The 27,884-nt window shown below is 39.6% G+C and overlaps 1 protein-coding gene and 1 long non-coding RNA gene across 7 annotated transcripts in view; one reads left to right on the top strand and one right to left on the bottom strand.

Moving 5' to 3' along the window:
* alcama (activated leukocyte cell adhesion molecule a) overlaps positions 1 to 23,811 on the bottom strand; it is a 76,258-nt gene extending 52,447 nt beyond the window's left edge. For 3 of the 6 annotated variants that reach the window (XM_034889175.1, XM_034889173.1, XM_034889172.1), the window contains exon 1: positions 23,539 to 23,810. In XM_034889175.1, the coding sequence (XP_034745066.1) occupies positions 23,539 to 23,596 (58 nt within the window). In that variant the 5' untranslated portion in view covers positions 23,597 to 23,810. Of the gene's footprint in view, positions 1 to 23,538 lie in introns of all 6 variants that reach the window. The other 3 variants (XM_034889176.1, XM_034889174.1, XM_034889177.1) reach the window with 2 other exon arrangements.
* Positions 4,206 to 27,492, top strand: LOC117955047. The gene is made up of 4 exons (XR_004658944.1): positions 4,206 to 4,367; positions 10,118 to 10,122; positions 15,445 to 15,450; positions 27,480 to 27,492. It is a non-coding gene; the product is annotated as an uncharacterized LOC117955047 (long non-coding RNA).
* Positions 27,493 to 27,884: the final 392 nt, after the last annotated feature.

Consider the following 27,884-nt stretch of genomic DNA (forward strand, 5'->3'; position numbering starts at 1 on the left):
TATATATATATATATACATATATACATATATACATATACAACTTAAACAAAATAAAATGCCACGGTACTTCATGTTGCCACTCATTACTAGAGTTAGGCACCGAACAAATAACGTTGATACTATCAAGGACGGATTCACTTAAATCAAACAGTGCCAAATTTCTGTACCCAAGAGTGCATAAGTGCAAGCACATCTGACGTCTCTCCATCTTGACAGAAAGGGGAGCTCCGACTGCCAACACACACGCAGAGCTGGGTTTCCAAAGGAGCGAAACAATGTTGACTTTGTTAAAGTCATAGTGAGTCACGACAATGCCGGTAAAGTGGTTGCAAGTGCAACAGTGCAGTGTTTTGCACTTTTCAAATTCTCTGCGGGAAACCCTGGTTTGTATTTGGAGCAAGTATTCAAATGAGAACAAATTGGATAAGATAACTCCCCGGGCTCTCTATATCTTTACTTTGAACATGATCAACTGAATTCATAGAGCATGAACACAGTCTTCTTCTTTCAGTTCTTTTGTGGATGGAAGCAATCTTTTCCAACTTTAAATATTTGAAATGACAGTTCTGTCACCAGGAACAAACTCAGTTGTAGAAGGATGGTACAAATGAACAAATCAACCTGCGATCACACCCTCTATGTTACTGATGGGATGGACAACTTGACAGGTAAATATCCTCATATATCAACAAAGCACCCAGAGTTTTGTAGCATAAGGCCTTAATGGGTAAATGTAAATGTGCTGTATTTATATAGCGCTTTTCCAGTCTTAACAACTGCTCAAAGCGCTTTTACATCTACAGGGAACATTCACCATTTACACACATTCATACACTGTGGCTGGGGCTGCCGTACAAGGTGCCACCTGCTCATCAGATAAACATTCACACTCCGATGCGCAGCACCGGGGGCAACTCGGGGTTCAGTGTCTTGCCCAGGGACACTTCGACAATGACTGCAGGGGCGGGGATTGAACCACCAACCTTCCGATTGGCAGGCAACCACTCTAACACTGATCCACAGCCGCCCAAACAAACAAAATCAGCAGTTTTGTCATTTTATGCTCCAAATTGCAAATATTGTAATGTCTTCTGGACACAATTGTGAGTATTAAATGGTAATTTAATACCAGCTTAAAAGATTTTGTTTACATCAGTCTACTAGACACAAATGAATGGGGAAATGGGGTTCAGGTTGAAAGAAAAAAAAAATGTGAGTAGTGTCTCCACCTTCAGACAAGTCTTTACAGTCCAACTCTTCCTAAAGTTCACATTATTGTGTAAGTGATAACAACACATGTAGGCACATGCCCACTCTCCTGGAATTTAACAATCCCCAAGTCCATGATGACAGAATAATTTTCCAAATAATGCAACTGGTGCTATTGTACAGAAAGGCGGAACGAGAGGTTGTGAACACAATGCAAAATAGTAGCTGTGAATGGCTGCGCTTCAGTTAAGGGGAGAGAGGTACACTCACCTAAAGGATTATTAGGAACACCTGTTCAATTTCTCATTAATGCAATTATCTAATCAACCAATCACATGGCAGTTGCTTCAATGCATGTAGGGGTGTGGTCCTGGTCATGTCAGAATGGAAAAGAAAGGTGATTTAAGCCATTTTTCTGGTGTTATGGTTGTTGGTGTCAGACGGGCCGATCTGAGTATTTCACAATCTGCTCAGTTACTGAGATTTTCACGCACAACCGTTTCTAGGGTTTACAAAGAATGGTGTGAAAGGGGAAAAACATCCAGTATGCGGCAGTCCTGTGGGCGAAAATGCCTCGTTGGGGCTAAAGGTCAGAGGGGAATGGGCCGACTGATTCAAGCTGATAGAAAAGCAACTTTGACTGAAATAACCACTCGTTACAACCGAGGTATGTTCATTCATCCATTTGTGAAGCCACAACACGCACAACCTTGAGGCGGATAGGCTACCGCAGCAGAAGTCCCCACCGGGTACCACTAATCTCCACTACAAATAGGAAAAAGAGGCTACAATTTGCAAGAGCTCACCAAAATTGGACAGTTGAAGACTAGGATCCATCATGCCTTGTTACCACTGTGCAGGCTGGAGGTGGTGGTGTAATGGTGTGGAGGATGTTTTTTCTTGGCACACTTTAGGCCCCTTGGTGCCAATTGGGTATCATTTAAATGCCACGGCCTACCTGAGCATTGGTTCTGACCATGTCCATCCCTTTATGGCCACCATGTACCCATCCTCTTATGGCTACTTCCAGCAGGATAATGCACCATGTCACAAAGCTTGAATCATGTCAAATTGGTTTCTTGAACATGACAATGAGTTCCCTGTACAAAAATGGCCCCTCAGTCACCAGCTCTCAACCCAATGGAGCATCTTTGGGATGTGGTGGAACGGGAGCTTCATCCCATGGATGTGCATCCCACAAATCTCCATCAACTGCAAGATGCTATCCTATCAATATGGGCTAACATTTCTAAAGACTGCTTTCAGCACCTTGTTGAATCATTGCCACGTAGAATTAAGGCAGTTCTGAAGGCGAAAGGGGGTCAAACACAATATTAGTATGGTGTTCCTAACAATTCTAGGTGAGTGTATACTGTACAGAGAAGAGAGAGCTATAGAAAGCCAAAGCAGAGGCAGAGTGGTGGTCTTGAAGAGGGTTAGGGCTGAAGATGATTCAATTCTTCAGGGGCCTAAGTTTTTATTTGTTGCTAGTCTTAGACTTTATTAGTTGCTGTATACATGCAACAGACATGGAAAAGGATGGCACAAGCTGCACCTTTGCACTGTGGCTGCCTAATGAATGAGGAAAGGAGGGCCTTTTCTCTCACAGCCTTACCTACCTTTTACTTGGGTAGCCACAAGGGATGCTAATTTGGTGCGCTTTTTACCGATAGCTTTTTTTAACCATTAACTGAAAACGCAATTTGTAAGTTAACTAGCAGTTTAGATTGTATAGCCTATTATAGTTTGATCATCCAAACATATTTTTAAAAATCCTTTTATTGGTTAACGGTTAATAATTGTCCTTCCCCTGGCAGCATGCATCTGTCTCAGTGTCAAACAAAGTTGTGACTGTGTGTGTTAACCTGTTCTACAAGGAGGAGAAAGATCTTCCCAAAAGTATCCCTTGAAACTGAAATCCCACCCTTCTTTCTTATCAGTGGTAAGGACGCTTGAAATAATCTTAGCAACTTTCCGCAATAGTGGTAAAAGATACATGGTGAGAGAATAAAAATGTCAGAGAAACTGACTCATGAGCTGCTGTTGCTACACTCTGCTGCTCGAGTCTCAAAGAGATGGTAGTCTTGGATGAAATATACCTGAGTGATGAGACTACCCTGAGAGGTGGGTGTAATCTCTGATGGGTCCATTGGAGATCACCCTGGTATTTCCTCAATAAGGACAACAAAGGAAAAGCTTTCAGTGGTTCTTATCCAGTCCCAAAGTTAAAATGAGACCTAAATACCCCTGGCCTCAGAGCAGAGAACAGCAGGGTACAGCAGGTCAGGACCAGATGCAGTGGGGTTCTGTTGTAGTGTTTTTGATGGTGGATATTGTTTTTTTTAAAGGTTCTGTGCTAAATTTTTTAGAACATTAACATAGTAGGAAACATATGTTTGCATTGTAAAGATATAGTGGAGTAATGGCATCCTGAGCAGAGAAAGTCACATTCCCTCTGTGTTGTTATTTGAGTTTCTCTGTTTTTTGTTGTGACCTGCCGTGCATGCATGTGGGTGCATGTGGCCGTGAAAAAACATAGGTATTTCACTTGAGGAAAGGTCTGTGTGAGCAGAGTAGCGGCAATCCCAGCTTATTTCTAACTACAGACCCTTAGGTAAGATTCCCCAGTGTATGCACCGGTATGGTGTCCTTTGATTTCCAGGTCATGAGAGGTTCTTGCAGATAGAGTCAAAAGTAATTTGATCTTTAGTTGGAATAATAATTGATTAAATTATATGTAAATGTAAATGTGCTGTATTTATATAGCGCTTTTCTAGTCTTAACAACTACTCAGAGCTGCCAATTGGAAGGTTGGTGTCCTTAGACACTGAACCCCGAGTGTGTGAGTGTTTATCTGATGAGCAGGTGGCACCTTGTACGGCAGCCTCGGCCACATTGTATGAATGTGTGTGAATGGTGAATGGTTCCTGTATGATGTAAAAGCGCTTTGAGTAGTTGTTAAGACTAGAAAAGCGCTATATAGCGCGTGTGGGCGTTTCTTAATCTGTGTTCTATATGGACTTGTGTTCTTGTGTTGCTGTGAAACATCATCTTCTCTGGCTAAAGTACTGTCCCAATACAAAAGTTGGCATTTCGCCAAGAACAGTTAAAATTCCAGGAAATGTTTGTGACATGCCCATTTTACCAAGGATGCATTGTAGTGTTGTATGACATATTGACTCATTATTGTTATTGCAATATCACGTTGCACAATATTCTATCTATAGTGTCGCAATAAATATGCAATATTTTGTGGAGCGATGCGTTCCATCCGTCGGCTTTGTGGCTTAGCTGTGTTTGATTTAGACACCGCTTCAAACGCTTTTATGTAGGGCTGAAATGATCCCTCGAGTAACTCAAATAATTTTATTACTAAAAATCCTCAAAGCTTTGTTTAATCCATGTTGTCAACGTTGTATCACTCACAGTGTTTCCGCACGGATGATTATTATTGTCGCACACTGGGCTGACAATGCTGCTAGCGACAGATTCCCTGAAGATTTACGGCACAGAATATAAAATTAAGAAAAATCATAAATAGTGAGGTGCTAAGACAATAGACAGGCCTGAGAAAACAACAGAAAGTGGCCTAACTTTAGAATTAGTTCAAATGTAGAGTGTCTACTGCAAAATCGAGTTAGCTTAACATAATGATAGCTCAACGCTAAAGCTTTGGCTTCTTACCAGAAAACATTTAATCTAACTTAATTGTTCATTCCACCAAGCAGACCCCCCAAAAGTACAACACGGAGTCGTATGGACGATGAAACTACACCAAACACAACTAACTTAGGGGTGGCTGTAGCTCAGTCCATAGGGAGTTGGGTTGGGAACCGGAGGGTCACTTATTCAAGTCCCCGTATGGACCAAAAAGTATGGAGTGTGGATTGGTGGCTGGAGAGATGCCACTTCAACTCCTGGGCACTGCCAGGTGCTCTTGAGCAAGGCACCGTGCCCCCCCCCCCCCCCCCCCCAACCGCTCAGGGCGCTGGTTCAGCTGGCAGCCCACTCACTCTGACATCTCTCCATTAGTGCGTATAAATCCTGAGCATGTGTGTATGTGTGTGTGTGTGTGTGTGTGCAGTTCAGGACTGTGTGTGATTACGAACAAAAGTGTGGACACAGAGTGTAAATTGTAATTTCCCCATTGGGGATCAAAAACAGATTAAAATTAAATTAAATTACCCAAAACAAGAAAATACGTAGTGATGACCACAATTTGATCTAAATAGCCGACTTGTTGACTATCCCTTCACAAAAACAGCTGATGGTTGCGCACCATTTTATCTCACTCTTACTCACTGCGGATGTAATGTATGCCTTAGTTTGAGGTTCTTATTGCATTTCAGAAAAAGTTATCTTTAAAAAAATGTAATATAGCACATAAATGCACTTAATGTATGTTTTTTTGAGAGATGTTACTGTGAGCAATGTAGGTAATACAGATGTTGCTTTATGTGAAAATTAAACCTTAAAAAACTATTGTATAGCTCTTCAATAAAAATAAAGTATTTCTTATTTGATTACTCGATTAATCAACAGAATAATCGGTAGAACCCTTGATTACTACAAAACATAATTGATAGCTGCAACCCTACTATAATGACGATTTTCTTTTGGCCAGTTACCATGTCAATTGCATATGTTGGTGCTCGTCAGCGCACAGGTCCAATACGTGATTAACCCTATTGAGCATACTGCTGTGTGTATATTTTAGCAGAGTGACAGTGTAAGTGAAGAAATAGATAGAGACAACTAAATGGAACGAATCAGAGAAGCAAAAGAAAAGAAAGAACCTGAAAGAGCGACAAGAGTCAGTGGAGCAAAAGTAAGAACACAAAAGTAAGAAAATTGGTGTTGCTCAGGGAGAAGATTAAAAAACAGAAATTGAAGAGGAAACTTTAGTGGCCAAAAGTAATGCCTCCTCGGCAGTTTGAAAATAATTTGACTTTAAGAAAACAGATGTTGCACAGGCTAATGCAAAACGGGACGAATGGTGATAAACTGTGCAAGAGGCAATACAACAAATCTATTTTTTCAACTTAAAAACCACCACTTGCCACTTTACGATGAGTGCATAATACTATCCAAAAAAAAACAGTCTCTCACACATAAACACACACAGACACACAAGTGGCCACAGCGACGGGTCAGAGAGGCTCCAAACTCATGGTAGAATCTGTTGCCATGGTCCCGCTACACCAGGGCTATTCAATTACAAATTCAGTTGGGCCAGATTTTCAAACCAAGAAGGTTAGCTGGGCCAGTCATTTCAGCAGATATTTCTGACAGCAGCATGCAGCATAAGCAGTGTTGGAGGCTTGATGGGGAGAGAATCAAATTAATTGTAGCCATCACGCTGTCCATTGTCGTTTTGAGCACTCCGCTGAGTTTTGCGCATAACACCACCTGATGCAAAATACAGTGTAAGGAGATCTACTGAGGTGCAACAGCGGGCCAACATGCTACTAAACCACTCACTTTCCTTGTCATGGATGGAGGACCATCTGTCCCAAGCATGCACAAACGCTTCATATCCAGACCACTGTCTTTAAAAAAAGTGGAAACTCTTCCAAAGACTATATTGCCAGTTGTATGCTAAGGGCAGTAGGCCGAGTAGCTCCTCTCTGAAGCATTTGCCGTCAAAATAGTGGACATATATGCACAACTGAGCAGTATCAGTTTTGTCTGTGGACTCATCTACAGCTACAGACATAGTCTCAGCTTTCTTCAGGTCTCCTAAAAGCGTTTCATCCTGCACAGCACGCTCTGCCTTGTTTACGTGTTGCTAGTTTGGAGGACCACGGGCTGGGCCACTCGGCGGTTGCTTCCGGGCCGCATGTGGCCCGCGGGCCGCCAATTGAATAGCTCTGCGCTACACGTTCTGCGATGCCAAGTTCATCTTGCTACACTCTGTGGTGCCCATCTACGTCCTGCTGTGCCTTTTAATGCCCACAGTGCCCTGCTATGCTATGAACTACTACAAAGAACTGCTACAAACTACTATCTTTTCTACTTTTTGTTATTTCCACTCTTCATTCTAAACCCCAACCGGCCCGTCAGACACCGCCTACCAAGAGTCTGGGTCTGTCCGAGGTTTCTGCCTAAAAGGAAGTTCTTCCTCGCCACTGTCGCACTGTTGCTTGCTCTGGAGGAAACTACTAGAACTGTTGGGTCATTGTAAATTCTGGAGTGTGGTCTGGGCCTGCTCTATCTGTAAAGTGTCTTGAGATAACTCTTGTTGTGAATTGAAACTATGAATAAAATTGAATTTAATTGAATCGAAGAGGGCAGAGGAGAGGGATGCCCGTTTCTCTTCGGGAGATTTGCTTCAATAATGACATGTAGGCTTTCAATTCGGCCAGCACGATTAATCGTTATAAATTTGCAATCTTGATTCACCCTGTTCATGATTTTTTTTTTAAAGACTTTGACTATGATTCTCATTTAATGCAAGTAATAGCATCACAAACACTACAACTTTATTGTGTGAGTTTTAAACACAGACTGTATAAAATAGGTTTCAAGGTTTTTATCTTTCCATTTGTGTGCATCCATAGCCCAGAAATGCTTGTTACTAACCTATTTCTGGGGAGTCATTCCCTGGAGCCCTTATGTTCTTTTTCCCCCTGTATGTTTCCTTGGATCAGGGAGGCTGCAAAATCATGTTTGCAGTTGTTGCTGTGTCCTGCTAAACGTCGTGCAAGGCCCTGTTGCATCCTGCTACGCCCTGCTGTGGCTTGTAATGCCGTGCAATACCCTGCTATGATATAAACTACTACAAACTACTATTTTTAGTCACGGTTCCATTATCTTTTACTGTGACTGTTTGCCATTCTTCATTTCAACCACAACCAGCCCATCAAACACAGCCTACCAAGAGCCTGGGTCTGTCCGAGGTTTCTTCCTAAAAGGACGTTTTTCCTCGCCAGTGTTGCACTTTTGCTTGCTCTAGAGCAGGGGTTCTCAACCTTTTGCAAGCTGGGCCCCCCCAAAGCTGGTTTTTGCAGTTGGGGCCCTAGTGCCCTACTTTCGGGTCTCTGTGTCTCTGACAGTTTAGAGGGGGCTGTACGCTGCTCAGTATCGGAGGTCTGCACAGCACAACTAGTCGATCGCGAGTGGCTCAACAGGTAGATCTACAGATAAACTCATCTTTCAGAAATTTGACCGACCGGGTTGACACTTCAGCGTGAGAAATCGGGGGTGTGGCGTGTGAGCGTCTGAAACCGGTAAGATGCGTGTGTCTCACGGCCAATGCGTGAGAGTTGGCAGCCCTGGCTCTGACTGCAGGCTGTGCCTGCTGCGCGAGGCTACTGCTGACTGTGAGTGCTTTTGGACGGGAGAGGGGCTCACGGCAGCTGCCGTGGTTGAGCACATTTTTTTCCCCTCCCATCCTGTAGTCTACTCGCGCCCCCCACCGGTTGAGAACCACTGCTCTAGAGGGAACTACTAAAACGGCTGGGTCCTTGTAAATTATAGAGTGTGGTTTAGACCTACTCTGTCTGTAAAGTGTCTCGAGATAACACTTGTTATGAATTGAAAGTGCCCCCAAGCACTGCAATAATCTGCCTTCTCTTCATAGAGGCCTCTATGTTTGTGGTGATGCCAAAAAATAGGTGCCAAAAAAATCTGGTTTTGGTTTGGTTTGGTTAAAATTAACGAGTACATTTCTTTAGTTTTTGTCTTTGTCAATGTCTTTCACAGAACAAATAACGTTATATCTTTCCGATCGTGACATTTCCAATAGACGTATATAGTTTCCGACGGGTAACCCAGAAATTCCGACATTCCATGTAAAATTGAACACAACAAACTACATCGCCCGTGCCTCTTGCCTGTCATCAGGCGGTACTGAAATTCGTAACAAAACGACAGAGTCCTATTTGATGACTATGTCCGATAAAAGCAAGTGCCTTGCAGTGTAATGTGGTAAAATATGTGGACAGTTTATTACAGGGAAACATCCCACGAATTAAAAAGTAAGCTGCATTTGAGAAACAAACATAAGGAGGCTAACCTAGCTTACCTTAAGAAGGTAAAGTAGAACGAAAAGCCCCCTTTCCCTGAAACAGAAGCTTACCCTGGTAATGTTATAGGCATGAAAGTATTGACACGTAGGGTCAGCAGCATGACTGAGACAACAGCAGGACAGAGAACACTTCCGGCATGCTTTCACCGGCGACAGATTAGCAAATACGCAGGAACACCGAGACGAGGGAACGTGGGATATTATGTGGATTAATACTGGGATGTCTACACAACTGTTTGCTAGTAAACTAGCAAACCTGCTTTAAAAACTAATTAAAACTAAACTGAATTTGAAAACAAAAAAAATTATATTAAAAATAAATACTAATGAAAAATGCAAGACTATTATAAACTTGGTTTGGTAGTGCCAATTTGTTCTGTTTTGTCATGGTCAAAAAAAATTGTGGTAGAGAATTGTGATATCAGTTCTAAGCAAAAAAAATCGTGATTCTTATTTTTCCCCAAATCGTGCAGGCCTACTTTCAATATCATTGCAATAGTCGTAACGTTATGAGGTTTTGTTGTGCGGAGCTTGTTTTTATATAAATTGGTTACATTGTTTTTATTTATAGCTGTTATTTTGAAGCACTGCGGGCAGCCTCTGTGCTGGGGGTGTTGCGCAATAACAGCAAGAATGCATTGTCTTAAACTGTTAACAGCTTTTTCTGTACTATTGAACTTACAAGTTCATTCTTCCAAGAACAACCAGCAATAACTAGTCTATGCATAGTTGAGATTGAGAAACATGTCTGCGTGGCTGAGAGGGGGCATAAGAGAGCAAAAGAGAGGGTGATGAAAGGGTTGTGTTCCCTATAGCCGTTATAACCTCCTTTTTCGTTGAACTGGTTCTTTTTGTTTGTAGTGCTCAAACTTCACTAGGATTGGTTGTTGGAGTTCTTCAGTCCCAGGCAGTGTACACAGTGGAATGTGGTGTTGTTGAAGGACTCTCCAGGTAGTTTGAGCTGTATTAGTCATGAATTTCTTCATTGATTGTCTCTCATGCTACATGCTTGTTAATCCAGAGTAATCTCTTTCATGTCTTTGTTTTAGGCGGTAACAGAGGTGAGAAATGTAGCGATTTGTTTTCTCTTGTGAGTGTGTCTAGTTTGTCCTGACTGAATACCAGGCTTTGGCACAGTGCCTGTAATTTCCTGTGCAGTACTTCATGTATGTCCTATTTCATCCATTCCACTTTCCTGTCACCAGACATCAGTGGGGATCATTAAATCCACGTTACTGATGATTATATATAAAAAATTTAGTTGTAAAAATATTTTGTGAAAGCACCGAAGGTCAACCCTACAATATCAATATTGTGGTATTGGTTCAAAAATATTGTGATATTTAATTTTGAGAGTTGAGAGTGTATTTCTGTCAAAGGCCATATGTGCTCCACTAACAAAGGCAAAATGACAACAAATAAAAACAAAAATGTACCGGAGGTCATGGGAGCTAATGGCCACTGCATGCACTGCCCACCATGGAAAGAGGAACTTTTGACAAAGTTCGGTAGTTTTTTTTGTAGGGCTTTGTCTCGATGGGGGAATTTAACCCAAAAAGATAACAGAACAACTTAAGTACAATTGTGAAACTGCTTCTCCAATCAGGAAATCATGTCTGCTTTATGGAAGCGAAAGAAACAGGGGCTAGTCAGAGAAAGGAACAAACACCTACGGCTAGCAAAGTGGATTCACTGAGGCCACATAGGCCCATGGCAGTAAACACAACTTTATATCAAGCACAATCCCAGGGTTTACTGTGGATGTTAGCACCATTCAAAGGAATAATCTCTCAATCACTGTATGGACTTTGTAAACAAACAGTGTAGCTCCAGCTTATACACATCTAAAGAGAATGCCAAATTATTGATAGAAAGGTGCGTAGTGCAACCATTTCTAATTCCCTCAGCCTCATTTTACACAAAGCAATGAGGTTGGCATAGACCTACCTGTTTTACCAGGGAACTCTTAGCATTCTAATGTTGTATGTGTTCTCCAGATTAAGACCATGAGACCTGTTTGTCTATTTGTGCTAGGTGTTCCAGTTTGAAGTGCTTGTTGTTGCAAGAACTGTTTACTAAAGAGGAAAGCTTCCAAAAATAAAACATTCAGGGTGCGCAGATAGCTCAGTTGGTAGAGCGGGAACCCTTTTTTTTTTTTTATCCTCAACGCAGCGTGCCCGGGTTAGACTCCGACCTGTGGCCCTTTGCTGAATGTCCTTCCCCCTCTCTCTGCCCTTTAATGTCATCTGTCCTGCTAAAAACAAAGGCTGAAAAAATGCCCCCCCAAAAAAATAATCTTAAATATAAACATTTCAAAGTTAGCTTGAGTCCTTATAAAGAGAGTGGCCCTCAATTTCAGATTTATTACAAAAATATGATGCATGATATTTAAACCATAGATATTAAAAGACATTCAGCCACAGCTTCAAACATGAAAGCAAAAATAGAAGACCAGTGACCAAACTGCTGTCAACATCTAACACTTCTCTAAACGTCAACTATTCCTCTGGACCATAATGTATCAATGTATCCTTTATTATTACCATAAGGGGAAACGCACCACAATAGTTAAAGTATGGAGGAAGATTGAAATGTATCAAATGGCGTAAATCCAATATAGACAATCAGTCAAATATAATAATGGATCCTTTTTATCTTTTCCGTTTTGTTCTCTACGGGGCATCTATATGTCATCACAGATCAGAAGAAGGGGCATACCCTTTGTCTTCAACAGTTTAATGTTCAATAAATACAGATCTAAATGCCCCATGAATAGTAATGGCTGACTTCAAAGCGGACGTTCACTGGTAATTCTCTTAAGAGGTATTAATGTGAAACTCCAGCAGATTGTGTGAACATGAGGAAAAGACCGGGTAGCAATCCTGCTTCACAGATCTGAAACCTGAGATGCACCAGAGCTAGTGATCCACAATTAAAGTAATATGTGAAGCATCATGTTGTATAAGCAACGGCTTCACAAGCAGAGTTGTCTGTCCGCTTTAAAACCAAAAGCCAGGGCTTCAGGCTGCTTAAGGTTTCAGATTACCAGCAGAAGCAGCATGCTGGAGGGATAACAGCAAAATACAACAGCAAGAGGGTGGTTAGGGGAAAGTAAAAGAGGGAATTGTGTAAACATTGTGTTACAGACTACAAAATGCCTCATGATTAAAATCCTTATTCTACTGAACAAGGATTTTAATTTTGTGACACTGTAATGTTAAGGTTCTGAGTTTTTTTATTTCAGAATTAATATGATTTTTGAAATTGTTTTGTGTAGGTTTTAAAATCCTTGTGTGTTCAAAAAATTGAAAGAGCAGTTTTTACCTGCTCGGAAGACAAACAAATCAAACGGCAGTCGGCTCAAATTGGATGTTACAGTTAGAAGCTCCCAATTGGTCTAGCTCATGCTGAAGGAATTGGAAAACAAACAAATGCTTCATAGTTATGCCTTTTCAGTCCTGTTCTGACCTGGTACTAAAATCCGATCTGAGGGATCATTAGTGGACAGCTCTAGGTGCATGGGTTTTTCACCTCTTACGTCTGTAGAATGTGTCTCCAAAAGCATCTTGAGTGACCATTTATCATCGGATCTCACTTTCTCGCTTTATATGCAAATAAACACCTACTTCATTTTGTTTACATATAGTAGGCTGGTTGTGTGTTTATAATGTCAGTTGTTACTTTCACATAAATTAAGTGAAAAATGAAAAGCACAGCGTGCGCAGTCTGTCTGTGTACCGACCATAGACTGTAGCATTACATATACAGTATATATATATATATATATATATATATATATATATATATATATATGTGTTTGTGCGTGTATGTATGTAAGCTGTTTTTAAAAGTCTCAGTGTGTTCAGCTCTCAATACATTTTAGCTTCTAACTGAATGGCTGTGGTTTAAAGTTTAGTTTATATTATAACTGCTTTATTTTACGTTTCATGTTTGCTCATAGGAGTCCCGCTAGGTTAATGCCGATGAAGCCCCAAGATTTCCTAATTTTGCTGCTTCATAATAAATGCATTAAAATAACGGAGGACTTTTCTTGCGCACACACACACACACACACACACACACACACACACACACACACACACACACCATAGGCCTGAGAGAACAGGAAGGCTTTGAGTTTAGCTATAAAAGTAGATACAGATTTAAGCCTTCCAGAGGGCAGGTCCACAGTAACTAAAAGCACATTTTACTCTTTGCGTCTAGCACTTTGTATGATCAGGTTCTCACTGATGTATCTGTGCATCTAAGTGTTTTATTCCCATGTTGTCCTAAACTGCTGATTACTAATGTTACACCAGTACTGTCTCTGGAAATGAAGAGAGACGTTTATACCGCTGAAACTTCCTCTTATCTTGATGTTTACTACCTCACGCATTTAAATTGTGTTAATTATTCATGCCAAAGTAACTGAGGAATTTTAAAAATTTGTCTTGAGTTTGAATTTGAACAGAGACCTTGTATAAAAAAAAAAAAATAAAAAAAAAAAGCTTTTTCAAAGTTTCAAACCAAGAGTTTAGCTGTACCTTTTCTCCCAGCATCTCTTAATCTCTGCACAACCCAAAAAGTAATACAAGACAGGAAATATTTCACAAGAAAAGAAGTCAGAAATTATTCATCAATGCTTCAGTGGCATATCCTAATTAAGAGAGCATGTAAACTGCAGGCTCCTTCAAGTCAGTCTGTTGAGTCCAAAGCATCTTGGCTGTTGAATTCCAACATTCAATTGAAACAGCACCATTATTTGTTATGCTTACAAACAATCAGAGAGCTGAAGACATTGGTAGGGTGGGAAACTTTAGCTGGAAGTAGTTAAACACAAACAGGGCAGTCTACAACTGTAGTGCTTTCATCAAGCATTAGGAACCTTCAGGAGAAAACACAATATGATTGTTTGCTTTGTAAAGCCACTGGGACGCACCAATTAAAAGTAACAAACATGTCAACATGACCCACTTTCCTGTCTCCTCGGCGACGCACATTGTCAGCCACCACTGTCAGCAAAGCAGAAGTTGCAACACAGACTCCACATCACCGTACCCGTACAGCATTGTGCCCTCTGACCCCTAGGCATGTTTGCGCTCTACCTACATATACACTATGTAACACTGTATATTGGCAGGCAGATACATGTTTCTCTTTCAAATCCAGCTAGTTTAATGTGTCCAGGATTAGTCAGCAAACGTGTAAACTACCTGTGCAAAAATGAAATATTGTGAAATAAAAGCTGGAGGAAGTCACAGATCAGACGTCTCGCTGAGAAATCTAATTATCTTGAAAAGAGTGGCGATCCCTGTCTTTTTTAAATGCCACAGTTATTTTTACCGGCTTAAAAAATATACGATTCAGGCAGATAAAAATATGCACACTGTGTAGCCAATTATCTTTGTAGCAAATTTGCATCAGGTGGACTAAAAACAGAAAATATAATTACCGGTAAAAAAAGAACAAAGCAGCTTATCACTGAGTTCATTATTGTATTGTAAGTAAGTATAAGTATTTATTGTAGTAGCTTGCATAGATAACCTCTCTTACTCTCATGGATGCAGGTCAAACAACAAGTCAAATGCTTACATCTCAAATATCAGGTATACTCATGTCATCAATATGGAAGTCTAATGTTTCTTCTATTATGGTATAAGCCTGGCGGGCTGTCAGGCTAGAGAAATCTTTTTTTGTGCCAAAATAACACCAAATATCAATTCCAATGTTTTCAATATATTCATTCTGCAGGGACGCATCGCCAGGAGTCCATGAACAAGTCTAGTGTCTGTGGCAATGTCTGTAATAACAGCGGGACAATCAAGTGTGTTATCTAAACTGCTAAAGTCAGGGGAACAGGTGAAGTGAAGAGAACGTTGTTGGTAGCCTGCTGGTTACAAACAGACTTGGTAGTATTTTTCTGTGTTTTTAGCTCAGAAACAAGAAAATTAGGTTAAAGCAGCCGGTCATACAGTAACTTAGGAGGGAATCTGGCCTTGTATGCTGTGATTAATTTTGCATGCAGTAACCCATTAGTCATATTTTAGTTTTAAAGAGAACTCAACTCCTGGCATTTCCCCCTTGTGTTCTTCACCACTGTCCTGGAAGAACATAAGAGAAGTAACAGGCCAACCAGTTTTAAACATAATTTTTTTTGTGTTTAATTCATGTCAGTGTGAAGTGGGGTTTCTGTGGATTTTAAAAGGTAACTGTTAATTTTTTGGAAAAATATGTGATGAATATTTAAAGAAACTTTAAACAGGGTGGCTACAGGTATAAACAAGTTAAATTTACAACTTTTTAATAGCAATTCTAAATGAAATTTAAGACCAAACTTACGATGGAAATACAACAGTAATCTTTCAGAGTAAACACAAAATTAACAGTATGGTAAAATGACAATAATCGTTTAAGTTTAAGAACATTGACTTAATGTGTGTAATGCAAAAGCATAAAAAGAGTGTACTTACCAATTTATAACAACACACGCACATGCAAGTCCAGTTGTTTGCTTTTGGTTTACTGGTTCAGTGTCTCGTTGAACATAATTACAAACGCATCGCATTTTTTGACTTATGTGATGAGCTATTTTTTTAGATATGTCGCCAATCCAAATTTAGCCACGTATCTGGTATTGTCTTTTCCCAGAGGTAAATGACTGTACAAGCCCTGAATCTGGAAACATTGCTTGGAACACTTCTTCAGTCCCGTCATTTGACCTGTTTGAATTGTGGCTTCGTAACATCTAGAGTTGTAGCGTTGACATTGTTGCTAGCGGTGGAGAAAAAACTAGCAATGGCGGGTTGCTGGCGTGCCTTTACGTAGTCTGTGTTTTTTGCTTTGTACGGGCGATTCCACCGCTCTGATCCCCAATTTCCCAAGTTTAAATATCTTCCGACACAATACGCAGTTCACTTCATAAGCATTTTCAGGCACCGACATAACCAAGAATACTCGTGGTTTTCTAGCCATTTGTCACTGAACTTGCATTTCCCCATGTTTCTAGGTGGCTATCAACAATTGCTGTATTACCTGTATGCTGCGAAATTACAAATCTTACTGACTACGGCCACGCCAACACCCGCCCACGAATCGGCTTGATGAGTTGGAGTTAGGCATTTGACCTGGAGTGGTTTAATTAGGATAGCCGATTGGTCAGGGGATAGGACATATACATCGGGTTATGTTACTGCGACAACAGCCCAAACTCTCTTGAAAAAAAAATATTCTACAACAGATTGCCTGCATTTTCACCGTGACATGACACAAACATTTTAAGACCTATCCAATCTGAATTTAATACATTTTAAGGCCTAATTTTTAGGAAACGTGATTTAAGACTTTTTAGGGACCCGCGGCCACCCTGTTAAAGTGTTACATTTCAAAAAGATAATTTGGTCTTTACATATTTCTTCATTGTACAGCATGTTTAATCACTATTATGCTGCTCAGTGTGGATTTCAAAGATGGGAGTTTTCCGGCAGTGTTGTTTTCTTTCAAGAACTTTGTTTGGATATCACTAATCTTTCTTATGTTGATTAGATGACAGTAGGCCAGGCTATTTTGTTCCCATAAATGCACCAATGATGGCTATTCAGTGGATTAATTGAGTTGGATGCTTTTGGGATGCTAATCCTGAGATCTGCATTTCTTTATGAACTCATTGATTCAGAGACTGAATGCAGCACTATTCTCTATTTGGTTTGCAGCTTTTAAGTTAATTTTACCTCACTTTTGGCTCAATAGCCAGCTGTTGTCAAAAGCATAAGAAATCTCCAGGGAGGGCAGCGATGCTGACTGGATTTTCTCCAGACCTCCATCAACTCTCTGGTGAAAGAGCTTTTCCTCCTCTCTGGTTCCTTTTAGGGGCCCCTCTCAGCTACACTCAGCTAACTGACATCTAAGGCTACACTGACACTGGTCATAAGCTCAGTGAAAGCATCCTTTATGGCTATTGATGTTTTGCGTTTTAAGTGAGTTCTAACAGGATCCCAGGAGGTTTATTCAATTCAACAGCAGCTATCAGCTGAGTCTTACAAATATCTCAGCAAATCGGTGGAGACTTGTTTGTCAGTTCAATAAGTCACAGTTGGTTTCAGTCCTCACTATCAGGTTTAGTTTCAGTACAAAATATGACCTGTTCTCCAAACAGATCATATTTTGTATTGTATTTTGTCTTCACATTCTGCTCCACACTTTCTCTTTGCCAGTTGAATAATGTATTCAGCAACTACAAAGTGAGCTTCACATTGCAAATATACATTTATTCTTTTATTTAAAGTGTATCTAACAGAGCTCCTCAGAATAATATTAATAGTTACTGTGCACCACATGCTCAATCCTAAACTCATCCATTAATGACCCTAATTATACACACACACACAAACACAGAACAACTACACAATTATGAAAATAGAAGAAAGAAAAAAACTATTTTTAAACATTACGTTAATAAGCTTTCCTTTGACCACCAATTAAAAATATATTACAAGATTCATAATGAAACTTTCATTTAAAAAAAAAATCTCATGCATGGTAAGATTTTGAGCTAAGTCTAATGGAAGGCACCATCTCTGTTACAGCTAAAATGACTCCATTAACGGTTGCAGACAGGGTGGGAGGCAAGAGCTGTCTTCAGCTGGTCACCATGAGCGGTCCAAACATGTTGCAGAAAGGTTATAGAATAACAGATGTTTCTTCAAGCTGCTTTAGTGTAAAATGTTTTTATGGCTATGAGCTCTCTGACTTCCCCCAGCAACACCATCAGCTAGGGACTTTTTTTCCCCTTTAAATGGAAACTGAACTGCCTTTAAGAGCTGTGGATCCCCACACCCCCCAGCCACCAAATTTTCCTGTCACTCCCTATAGCTATCTAATGACCTTCCTTAATATATAATCTAAGAACCCCTTAGTACCCAGGTTAATCTTTACAAGTCTTCCTGAGCTTGGCAGAGTAAATTAGTCTCATCCGGTCCCCAGGGCCAGTTCTTCCACCAATGAGCAGACATTTTAATCTTACAGTTCTACCAGTGATACAAAATAATTATGGTAAAAAATTGAGAACACACTGCTTGACTCTTGTTTTGACCGTCAACAACTGGGGCAATCAGAATACAGAAGCATGACAACACGAGTTACCTAACTGCCGTGGTTAGTTATAACTGCCTTCTTTCCCTGCTGCCTTTTTGTGAGCATTTCCCCAGAAAGTTTGTTCTTGGCAAAGTAAACCACTTTGAACTTTAATTTTTCAGCCAAATCCACACAAAGTTTCACTTCTTTTTTGATGCAGTTCCATGGACTTTAAAAATGACTTTCACAAATGAGATTATTATAGAATGGAAACAACCTGACACTCACCAGGGTAACACATGAGTCATACTGCCTCATACGGGTAGTTGCGCGCACGTGTGTGTGTGTGTGTGTGTTTACCTATGATCTAATTTAGTTTCAGCTACTGTTGCTGGTTGATTCTGGACATTTCGGTGAGTAAGATTCATTTTTTGTTGGGGGAGTTGTTGAAAACTGCAGCGGGGGAAACCCACTGTGCTGCCTGATACACAAGATAGACTGATGTGAGGCCCCAGCATTAGACACGCTCTTTACCTTCACAAAATGGACTGAGAAGATGAATCCCTACTGAGCAAATATATTGTCAAAATGGCCTTATTCTCTTTTCTCTTCTGTCATTAGATTCCATTTGCTCTGTGCAGTACTTTCACGTAAACATAAAAAGCTGCCACTGAAGACAGTGTGCCATCAACATTAACTATGTGTTTATTAAACTGTGGTGAGAGGCTACCTTATGGTGCTTTGTCATAAAGCATCACCACCTGACCAGACAAACGTGATAGCTCTGTAAGCTTTCCGTGATACCTGATATTCTATACTAGATCCTCTTGCTGCTAATTGAAGATGCAGTTTAAGTAAAATGCAACTTGTGATAAGTCTGTATAAAAACAGACTCAAAATTATTTCTAAAGCAAAGAAAGGAAAGGAAAATCATTTCCAAGAAGTTAAAGTTTATGAAGTTAAAGTTTATAATGAAGCGGTGTGCAAAAGCCTCTTGCTTGCTGATTGCATTTCAGCCGCCATGTGAATGAGGGAAAAACAAGTCTGTCGAGGCCGCTGACTAAAACATTAATCCAACTCAAGTGAGAAAATCAGACCCTCTGGTGTGAAGACTGTAGCAATGAATCACATTACTGCTGTAGACTTCATACCATGACCACATTTTATCACCAATTTTTCTTCTGATTGGTGATATTATCTTCACGACATCTCAAGCTGTCTCAGGTTTTTAAGTAATGATTTCTTTTAAGAACTTAATTAAAACAGCCTTCCGTTTAGCTAGACCACTGACGCATTCAGTGTTTTGAAATAATTTCAAGGGAGATGGACTTGTTTTAAATCATAGCGAAAACCTTGAAAACCTTTAGCTCCTTTCACATGACAAGAGCAAGTTATGGGATGTTTATGTAACGTGGCTGAACAGGGCTTTCTGAATAACAGATCAAACTAAAGCCATCTGACTGAAAGATTTAGCCAGCTCTTCAAACACACTGTGACCTTTCAGAAATCAGCTATTGGGATTGTTGGATGAAGGCAGTTGAAGGTACCCCTCCCCCTTCCTCACCACCACCCACTCCCACAAAGGTATTTTTTCCCTCCAAAAAAAAGACAGGCTGTTTTACAGGTCGGGGCAGTTGGAGATAGTATTTCAAACCATCCCGTTCCCCGAGCTAAAGCAACTAAAAGTGCAAGGGCATACCACACCAATTGTCAGTTATCAGCAGTCTTACCCCTTTTTTAATGAGTACAGTTTGATTTAGGTGAGTTTTATCTATATGCATATCATTGACATTCTAAAGCATTTGGTACTTTGGTCCATTTTAAAGCACTTGTGTATGATCACATCCTAACTGAAATGAATTATAACCAATGCTCAAAAAGGATCAAAGCTTGACAGCAAAGGACCAGTACTGTATTAGGGGCTGAGTTAGGGCTGGGCAATATCTCGATATTATATGGACATTGATATAAAGTAAGATACTAGATGTTGTCTTCGATTTTGGATATTGTAATATCATGATATGATATGAGTGTTGTCTGTTCCTGGTTGGAAAGGCTACATTACAGTAAAGTGATTTATTTTATTTATTTATTTTTTTCATTTTCTAAATCGACCAGACTGACAGCTGTTCTATTATTTGCCTTTACCCACTTAGTCTTTATATCCACATAACTGATGATTTGTTATCTAAAGTTTAATCATGTACATGTTTTGTGAAAGCACCAAAAGTCAATCCCAACAATATCACAGCAATATCGACACCAAGGTATTTGGTCAGAATATTGTGAATTTTGGTTTTGTCCATATTTTGCAGCTTTGAGTCCTTTGGAAAAAGTGCTGCGATTGGAATTCGATGAAAAGACATTGGGACAATTCATTGTTTATCTGGCAACATTTAGTAGATTTGTAAAGTGTGTTAATAACTGGTAGTTACTAAATATCTGGCAGGTAGCAGGACCTTTTATTTTATTTATTTTTTACAGCAATGATCATTGAGATTATCTTTACTGGCCGGAAACAGTACAAAATGTAACACTTACATGTTACATTTTATTTAGACTTATCTTTTATAAAACTCCCTTTGTAATAATTGAGTTTTGGTCTGTGATACTAACAAATGAGGGAAGAGTGACAACTCTTAAACCAATCTGGCCTGCAACAGGGAGCCAAAGTCCTGCCTCACCTTAGCGTTAGTTTATGCTTACTTCTTCACACTTCTCTCTCTGCTTCATCATTAAATGTTTTTGTCAATGATCTTTATTTTGTTTAAACAGCCTCTCTAATGCTCTACTGGACGGTAAAATATTAGGGCTTTAGCCAAAATAATGGACAGTAAAGCACACTATTATTTTCCAGCTTTTAAGATAGGAAGACTTTAAAAAAAACACAGCATACCTACATTATCTGAGGTTAGTGGAATAAGGCAATCTTATAGAGGGGATAGGACTTCAGGTCTCTATTATGGAGTATGGTTTGCTTTGCGTTCAGACCAAAACAAAGCGAGGGGCTGTGTTGGTGTTGCTTCAGGTACCAATGAGAGGTAAAATATGATCCAGTAAGTCCAGTTTGAGCCAAAGATTCATGAGTTTGAAGGCTTATAAGACACAGAACACTGCACTGCACAGTGGTTGATATTACTATAAGACTAACTAATAAGATATCCCAACTCTAAAAAGTTATCATGTGATAATCATAACATTTGTTGCAGCAATCACGAGGTAGACATCCGGCAGTAATCTAACCAGGAATGTGTGCTTGCATGTATGCCTGGCCACATGAAGGTAAGGGGGCATGTTGTTGTTGCAAATCGCTAGATGTTAAAAATGTCAGAGCCCTGTGGCTCTGTTATTACCTATCGTACTATTACAAATGACTGCAGAGATAAAATGCCACTTCAACTTAAAATGCTTGTTAACACAACAGGGGATCTTACTGAATCATGAGAAAGTGCTCTTAATTCACTTGCATTACACTCCTAATGTGAAAAAACAGTTCTCTTAAAAAACAATTCTCTGTCACTAATGATGTCTTTTTTAAACAGTGTTGACCATTGACCTCTACATTTCTTTTCAACAGCCCACACTTTGCAGTACCCCCTCACATCTGCGCGGGCAGCTTACCACTCTAAAGTCACTCTGAAAAGCCTCCCATGGCTTCATATTATGAGTCAGAAAGTCACTTTGAAAGCATACCCTCTTTGATGTAAGGAATGGGACAGATCAAATTGAAAACTGACTTCAGCTGCTATCTAGTGTGCTTATTTCTGTCATCATGTGGAGGATAAATATGTATTTTATCATTAATGAAATGTGAATCCCACCCCAAAAAAAGTGTTCCCTCCTCCTGTGAAGTCACTGATCCAAAGACAGGCCAGAATCATCAACTGATGGAGATGGGGAGCCTGGCTGTATTGAGTACACCAAGAACCAATCAACCCCTCCCTCCACACACACACTCCACCACCCGCCCTCCAGTCACCCTGACAAAGACCAGCTCTGTTAACGATGAGAGATGGCCAGTGACATAGACACAACTCAAAGATAAGAGCTGGGAGGAGATCTATTCTGACTTATCCTGTCTAGTGACACAAGACAATGTGAGTCAGTGGTGCCATTGCTGGTGATAGTGTTTGAACTCTTTCAAAGCCCATCCCCTGTTTTTCTCACAAAGAAAAGCAATTCCCTATCAGCATCAGATATTATACAGGGCTAAACCACTGATTCCCAAAATAGGGCTGTGCTATCCCCAGGAGCCTTTTCTTTTTAAATGCTCCGGTTGCACCCCTCAGTATGATTTAATGAGAATGTTCAGTTGCTTTTGATGGCCTACTCTTGTTAAATGTTACATTATCCCACACAAGAGTAAAAAACAATCAGTTCAAATACAACTCCCCAGCATTTACACCTTGAAAGGGAAAACACATGATCACTTGACTAGAATGACAAAATCATTTCATTTGAAAGTTTGTTATCTCTGGCTTCTTCTTTGCCCATTCAAACACAATAATAAAACACACACACACACACATACGTAACACACACAAACAGCGGCTTGGATTTCAAACAATCACATCCTTAATTAGAAACGAAGCCCAGGAATCCAGCTCCGTGGCATCAAACGCTTGCTCCAAAGAAGAAGGGGCGGGGGGTTGAGGATCGCGAATGGTAAACCCACCTGTAGGCTACGGTTTGCCCACCTGTTATTTACAGGAACTTTTTTACCCAACATTTACAGCTGGCAGAGCTCTTAATGAATCAATAGGCCGAGATAAACTATGACGATACAGAGATTTGTATACGCGCCTTTCTACTCGCCAATACTGTCCATTTACTTTTTTTTTTCAATGGAAAATGGCTAAATTTCTTTTTAGGGGAAAGCACTTGAAACCAATAATGGCTTTTCACCACTTCACGTTAGGCTACTAGTTATTCTGTCACTGCATTCAAACAAGCGTAAAAAGAAGTAAATATGACGACACATCAGTAGCCTACTACATAGTCATAAAACAAGAGCGGTAACTTCAGGTATAGGTGGCTTCACCAAGCAGGTATTAAGCTAACATCCAGGCTATAACCGCCTATTTACTAGTAACGTTAACGTTAACATAACGAGGTTACAATAGCTAAAGGCTATTAATTAAGTTACAGTAAATCCACAAACAGTAGCTATATCGTCTCGAAACTATTCTGAAAGGTATTCTTACTAGCTAAATAAACTAACTTAGCCTACCTTGGAGAAGCGTGGAGAAGCTAACGAAAGCCAGCAATAGGAAGGCAGCGGAGTCCATTCTTAAACAGAAACTTTACGGGTCTGTGGATACCTCTGTGAGCTTTAAGAAAATGAAGAGCTGAAGTCGATCTGAGCTGTACAACTATGGCCCACAGATATATCACTTTTGTTTGGAAGAGGCGTGGAAAGTCCAGTCACACCAAGCTGTTTCAGTGTGGGAGCGCAGGTACAATGCAGCGAGCTGACTGCAAGGACAGGAGGCGGAGACGGGAAGCTCCCCGGGGCTTTTGCTCACGTCGCTTTGGGGTGCTGTCGGAAAAATGGACACTCCCACAGGACTTGAAAGTCCGCAAAAAAACCCTCTGTTTTGTTCATCGTAGCCTGAAATGACGTTGCGGAAGTGTAGAGCTTTGACTTTTGAGGCATTCATGAACAATAAAAGGCAAATAAAGTACACTAGACTTGACTACACCAACAGATCAATTATCACAGAAATCTCTAAGACAAATCACGCAGCAGAATCTTGTTTTCATTCTGGGAACAAGGAGGAAGCCTATCTGATTCTTGACAAAATATTAGGCCATTGCAGACTATGGTATAGTTTAAGACACTACAAATCAACTTGTTATGTAGATTACCATTCCCAAACAGATTGCCATGTTCTCTGTGCTCCAGACAGGTTTCAGACCATCGTCCATGTATAGGCTTGGTGTCTTGGCTGCATTGCCCCAAGAAGAAATGTTTAGAATCTTAACAGCTAAACTGACTATTTCGAAGCAAAAATCCAAGATGATTTAAGTAATGTTACTTAATACAGACCACATGTTTTAAAGAGTAATAGACTTGTATTACATTCTATTGTATAGTTTCCAAAACTCACTATTCACTCATCTCATCTCCTTAAAGTCACTAGTCACTCCTTTCCTGCTCTCTGACCACTGAGTCAGAGTCCACATGAGATTGTTTAGTAAACTACTGCATTCTGTTCATATTTGTAGGGCTGTAATCTCCCAGTCGACTAGTCGATTTATTGGTCGATACGTTCTGGCTTGACCAAAATTCTGATTGGTCTAATTTTTGCGGTGTTATTTCATCAGGTGGAAGCATGGACCGTTACGGTCTATGGGAAGAAAGCACTCATTGCTAAGGGGGGTGTTTTCAGAGCATCCCTGTTTCACAGGTAACAGTCTGTCTTTAGAACACCCCCCTTGTTTTTGGATTAGCCCAACCCACTGGGGAAAGATTGAAGATAGAACTAGAAAGCCTTGTTTTAGTTGTTTGCTGAATATTTATTTAATTGTGAGTGTTTAATTTACAGTCAGTCCTCCTCTACCATGTGAAAGACAGCACCAGTGTGGCAGCATTTTACAAAAAATAGATAACGGAAAAAAGTTCAATGCAAAGTTTGCTATTAACAGTTTGCATATTGCAATTTGACTACAAAGATGGCATATAACCTAAAAACGGTAAGCTTACTTTTCTGCGTTAGGTTGCCCTGTCTGTTTTGAGTAAGCTATATGAACATATCAGAATTGGCATATTTCATAGTCTAATAATTGTTTTATAATTACCGGCGCACCCACCCGTACTACGGTTTCGTTCCCCAGACCCCCCCAGACCCCGCTGGATGTTAAGCCTCTACCATCCAAACGCAAAAATTATATTACGGAAGGAATTGTTTACTTTATTGCTCAAGATATGAGGCCCATTGCTGTTGTGGTGGGCTGAGGTTTTAAGAACTTGTTAAAATACAGCACCAGCACGCCACACAATGATGCATGGAGTAGGCTAATCGGAAAATTTGAGGGACCCAAAGAGAAAGTTTCATAGTTAATGCAACACAGCGAGCCACGGAGCTTGACCACAGATATGTTTAAATATGCAGTATATCTTAAAGTAGACGTGCCTTTTGTGTTTAAGAGTAAAAGCTTTAAATTAATAGTCTATACGTGTCTAAGCCGCAAAGCCGAGCTCCATGTTCAGCCCCACCGTGCTAGCATTTGTCATCATGATTACGTGACAGATAGCTGTAAATTAATGTAGGCTGTTGCCTTCCAAAGTTTTACGTTGATCCTGTTAAAACAAATGCTTGTGTGGCATTGCCATGTGTGATGTCAATATATCTGTGAGATTCATGTTCCGTTTTCTTTATTTATTTGTCTTTATGGTCCTACAACCATTTTAACATTCAAGTGTCCTCAGTACAGCACACATATTCTAATAGCCCAGTTTTTCCTGAAAAGAAATTATGTTCATAGATTCACTATGGCGTGAAATGACTTATTGTGTTTTTACACCAAAGGGGTTCTTTTTCCAGTAATAAGGTTGATTAGTTATTTAAACAAAGAGAAATACACTTACTTTATTATTATTTTTTCCTTTTAGGCTAATGTTAACAGGCAGAAAACGGATTTTCCCCTCTGAAAACATACAAAATTGAACATGTTTGAAAACATTGGTTGGCAAATATGTAAACATCTTTTTAAACAAGAACATTATGTTTATTTGGGAGAATCACAGACAATTTCTAAATTACCGTGACTTATGATGCAGGGGTCTGGAGGAATTTTGTATGCATTAAACACTTCATCTCCTGCATTTTGGTGAATGACTGAAATATCTTTATGTAAAGGGAAACATTGCAATCCAACTATATAAACATAATGCAACACATTGCAAAAAAGCTTTCAGGCATTCTGTATTTATTTGTATTTATTCTCCTTTAGATTGACTTTTCTATAAAATTATATCTGATCCAGCACACATGTAGCTCAGCATCAATTATTCTTCCCTCCTCTTTTGCATCTTTTGTTGGGGATGTAACCTCCTTAAATGTGCATGACAATTATTCACCTCAATGATACATTATTCATTGCATTAATAAACCCCTGGGCTGTAATATTTGAGATGTTTGAGCAGAAAATTATAAAATAAAATACAAAAAATATTTTAAAAATATATATTTAAGAAAAATATAGACTATTACCAGACTTAAGATTTCGTTTAATTATTAGGTTGTAACTGTATATTTAAACTAGAAGCCCACTTGCTAACAACATCTAAATAAAAGTACAGTAAATATTATTTTTGTTCAGCACCTCTTAGTGTCTTTGTCAGAGCAGATGTACGTCTCTAAACCATCCAACTTTTGTTTTTTTAAGTGTTTTCAGATGCTTCCAATCCTGGATGATTAGACTTGAATTTCTTAATAATAATTAAATCTTTTCATTTCATATCATATTTTTATTGTATGGCTATGAGTATTATAAAGTGTTCATATTATACTTTTTGGCTTTTTCCCTTTCCTTTATTGTGTTCTATATCTTTTTTTGTGCACGTTAAGGTTTACAAAGTGAAAAATTCCAAAGTCCACCCCCAAAGGACTTACCATATCCAACAGAAAACACTGTTCACAAACTGCACCAAACAGCTTGTTGGAGTCCAGTCTTTACTTCTGTGACAAATGTGTGTCACCTTGTAACACACGTTATAATGCTTGCCTAGCTGCTAGCATGGCACTCCCTAATGCTCTGTTTCACTACCCGATGTGAGCCAAGTGCAGATGGGAGCGCAGATTGAAATTGTTTAAAAAATGTCAATCTGAAATATGGGTTTCTTTTTAACCAAATTACTACAAAAAAACGTATTGGATTCCATACAACGCTCTTTGCAAATACAACTGATCACTTTTATTCCTGACTAAACTTATCTTTATGTTCCTCTGCTCTTAAGTATTAGTCAAAATAATTCATAATTTCTGCTTTTTTAACATTGGGTATAATTCTATATAAATGAGGGTTATTGACCATGAATTCCAAAAAGTAGTGTAAAACTAGTGGTAGGTTTTAGCTATCTATGATTGTTTGATTGCTAACATTAGCTCAAAACGCCATTCAACTGGCAGCCTTTGTTGTGTTTCATTGCTAATTTGAAGCCAGCAGTGAATGAACTTTGTTATGTCGGTCCATTTTCCCGTATTGACAACACAGAATTCTGTCATTGGCAACCTATAGGCTACTTAGACTACTATAGGCGCAAAGTCACGCAAGTCAGACTCACATCTGCAGTTGACTCACATTGGGCAACAACTCCCAACAAAGATGGTACAGAAGTCAGATGTCTCACTCTGCAGCTAAAACAGAAAGCTCAACACACAGGGTAAAAAGAGGAGCTCCAGCAATGTGCAGTATAAAAAAAATATAGTGTGTTCTGAAAATTAAACTACATTATTATATAGAATATCAATATATTCTGGTACAACCTTTAAACAAATTACAATTATGAACCTAAAAATTTGCATAACATGAGCACTTTAATATTTGTTGTAAATGTAAAATCCTGAAGCA

Source organism: Etheostoma cragini, chromosome 13, assembly GCF_013103735.1.
Source record: "Etheostoma cragini isolate CJK2018 chromosome 13, CSU_Ecrag_1.0, whole genome shotgun sequence".
In the NCBI taxonomy this organism is placed as follows: Eukaryota; Metazoa; Chordata; class Actinopteri; order Perciformes; family Percidae; genus Etheostoma; species Etheostoma cragini.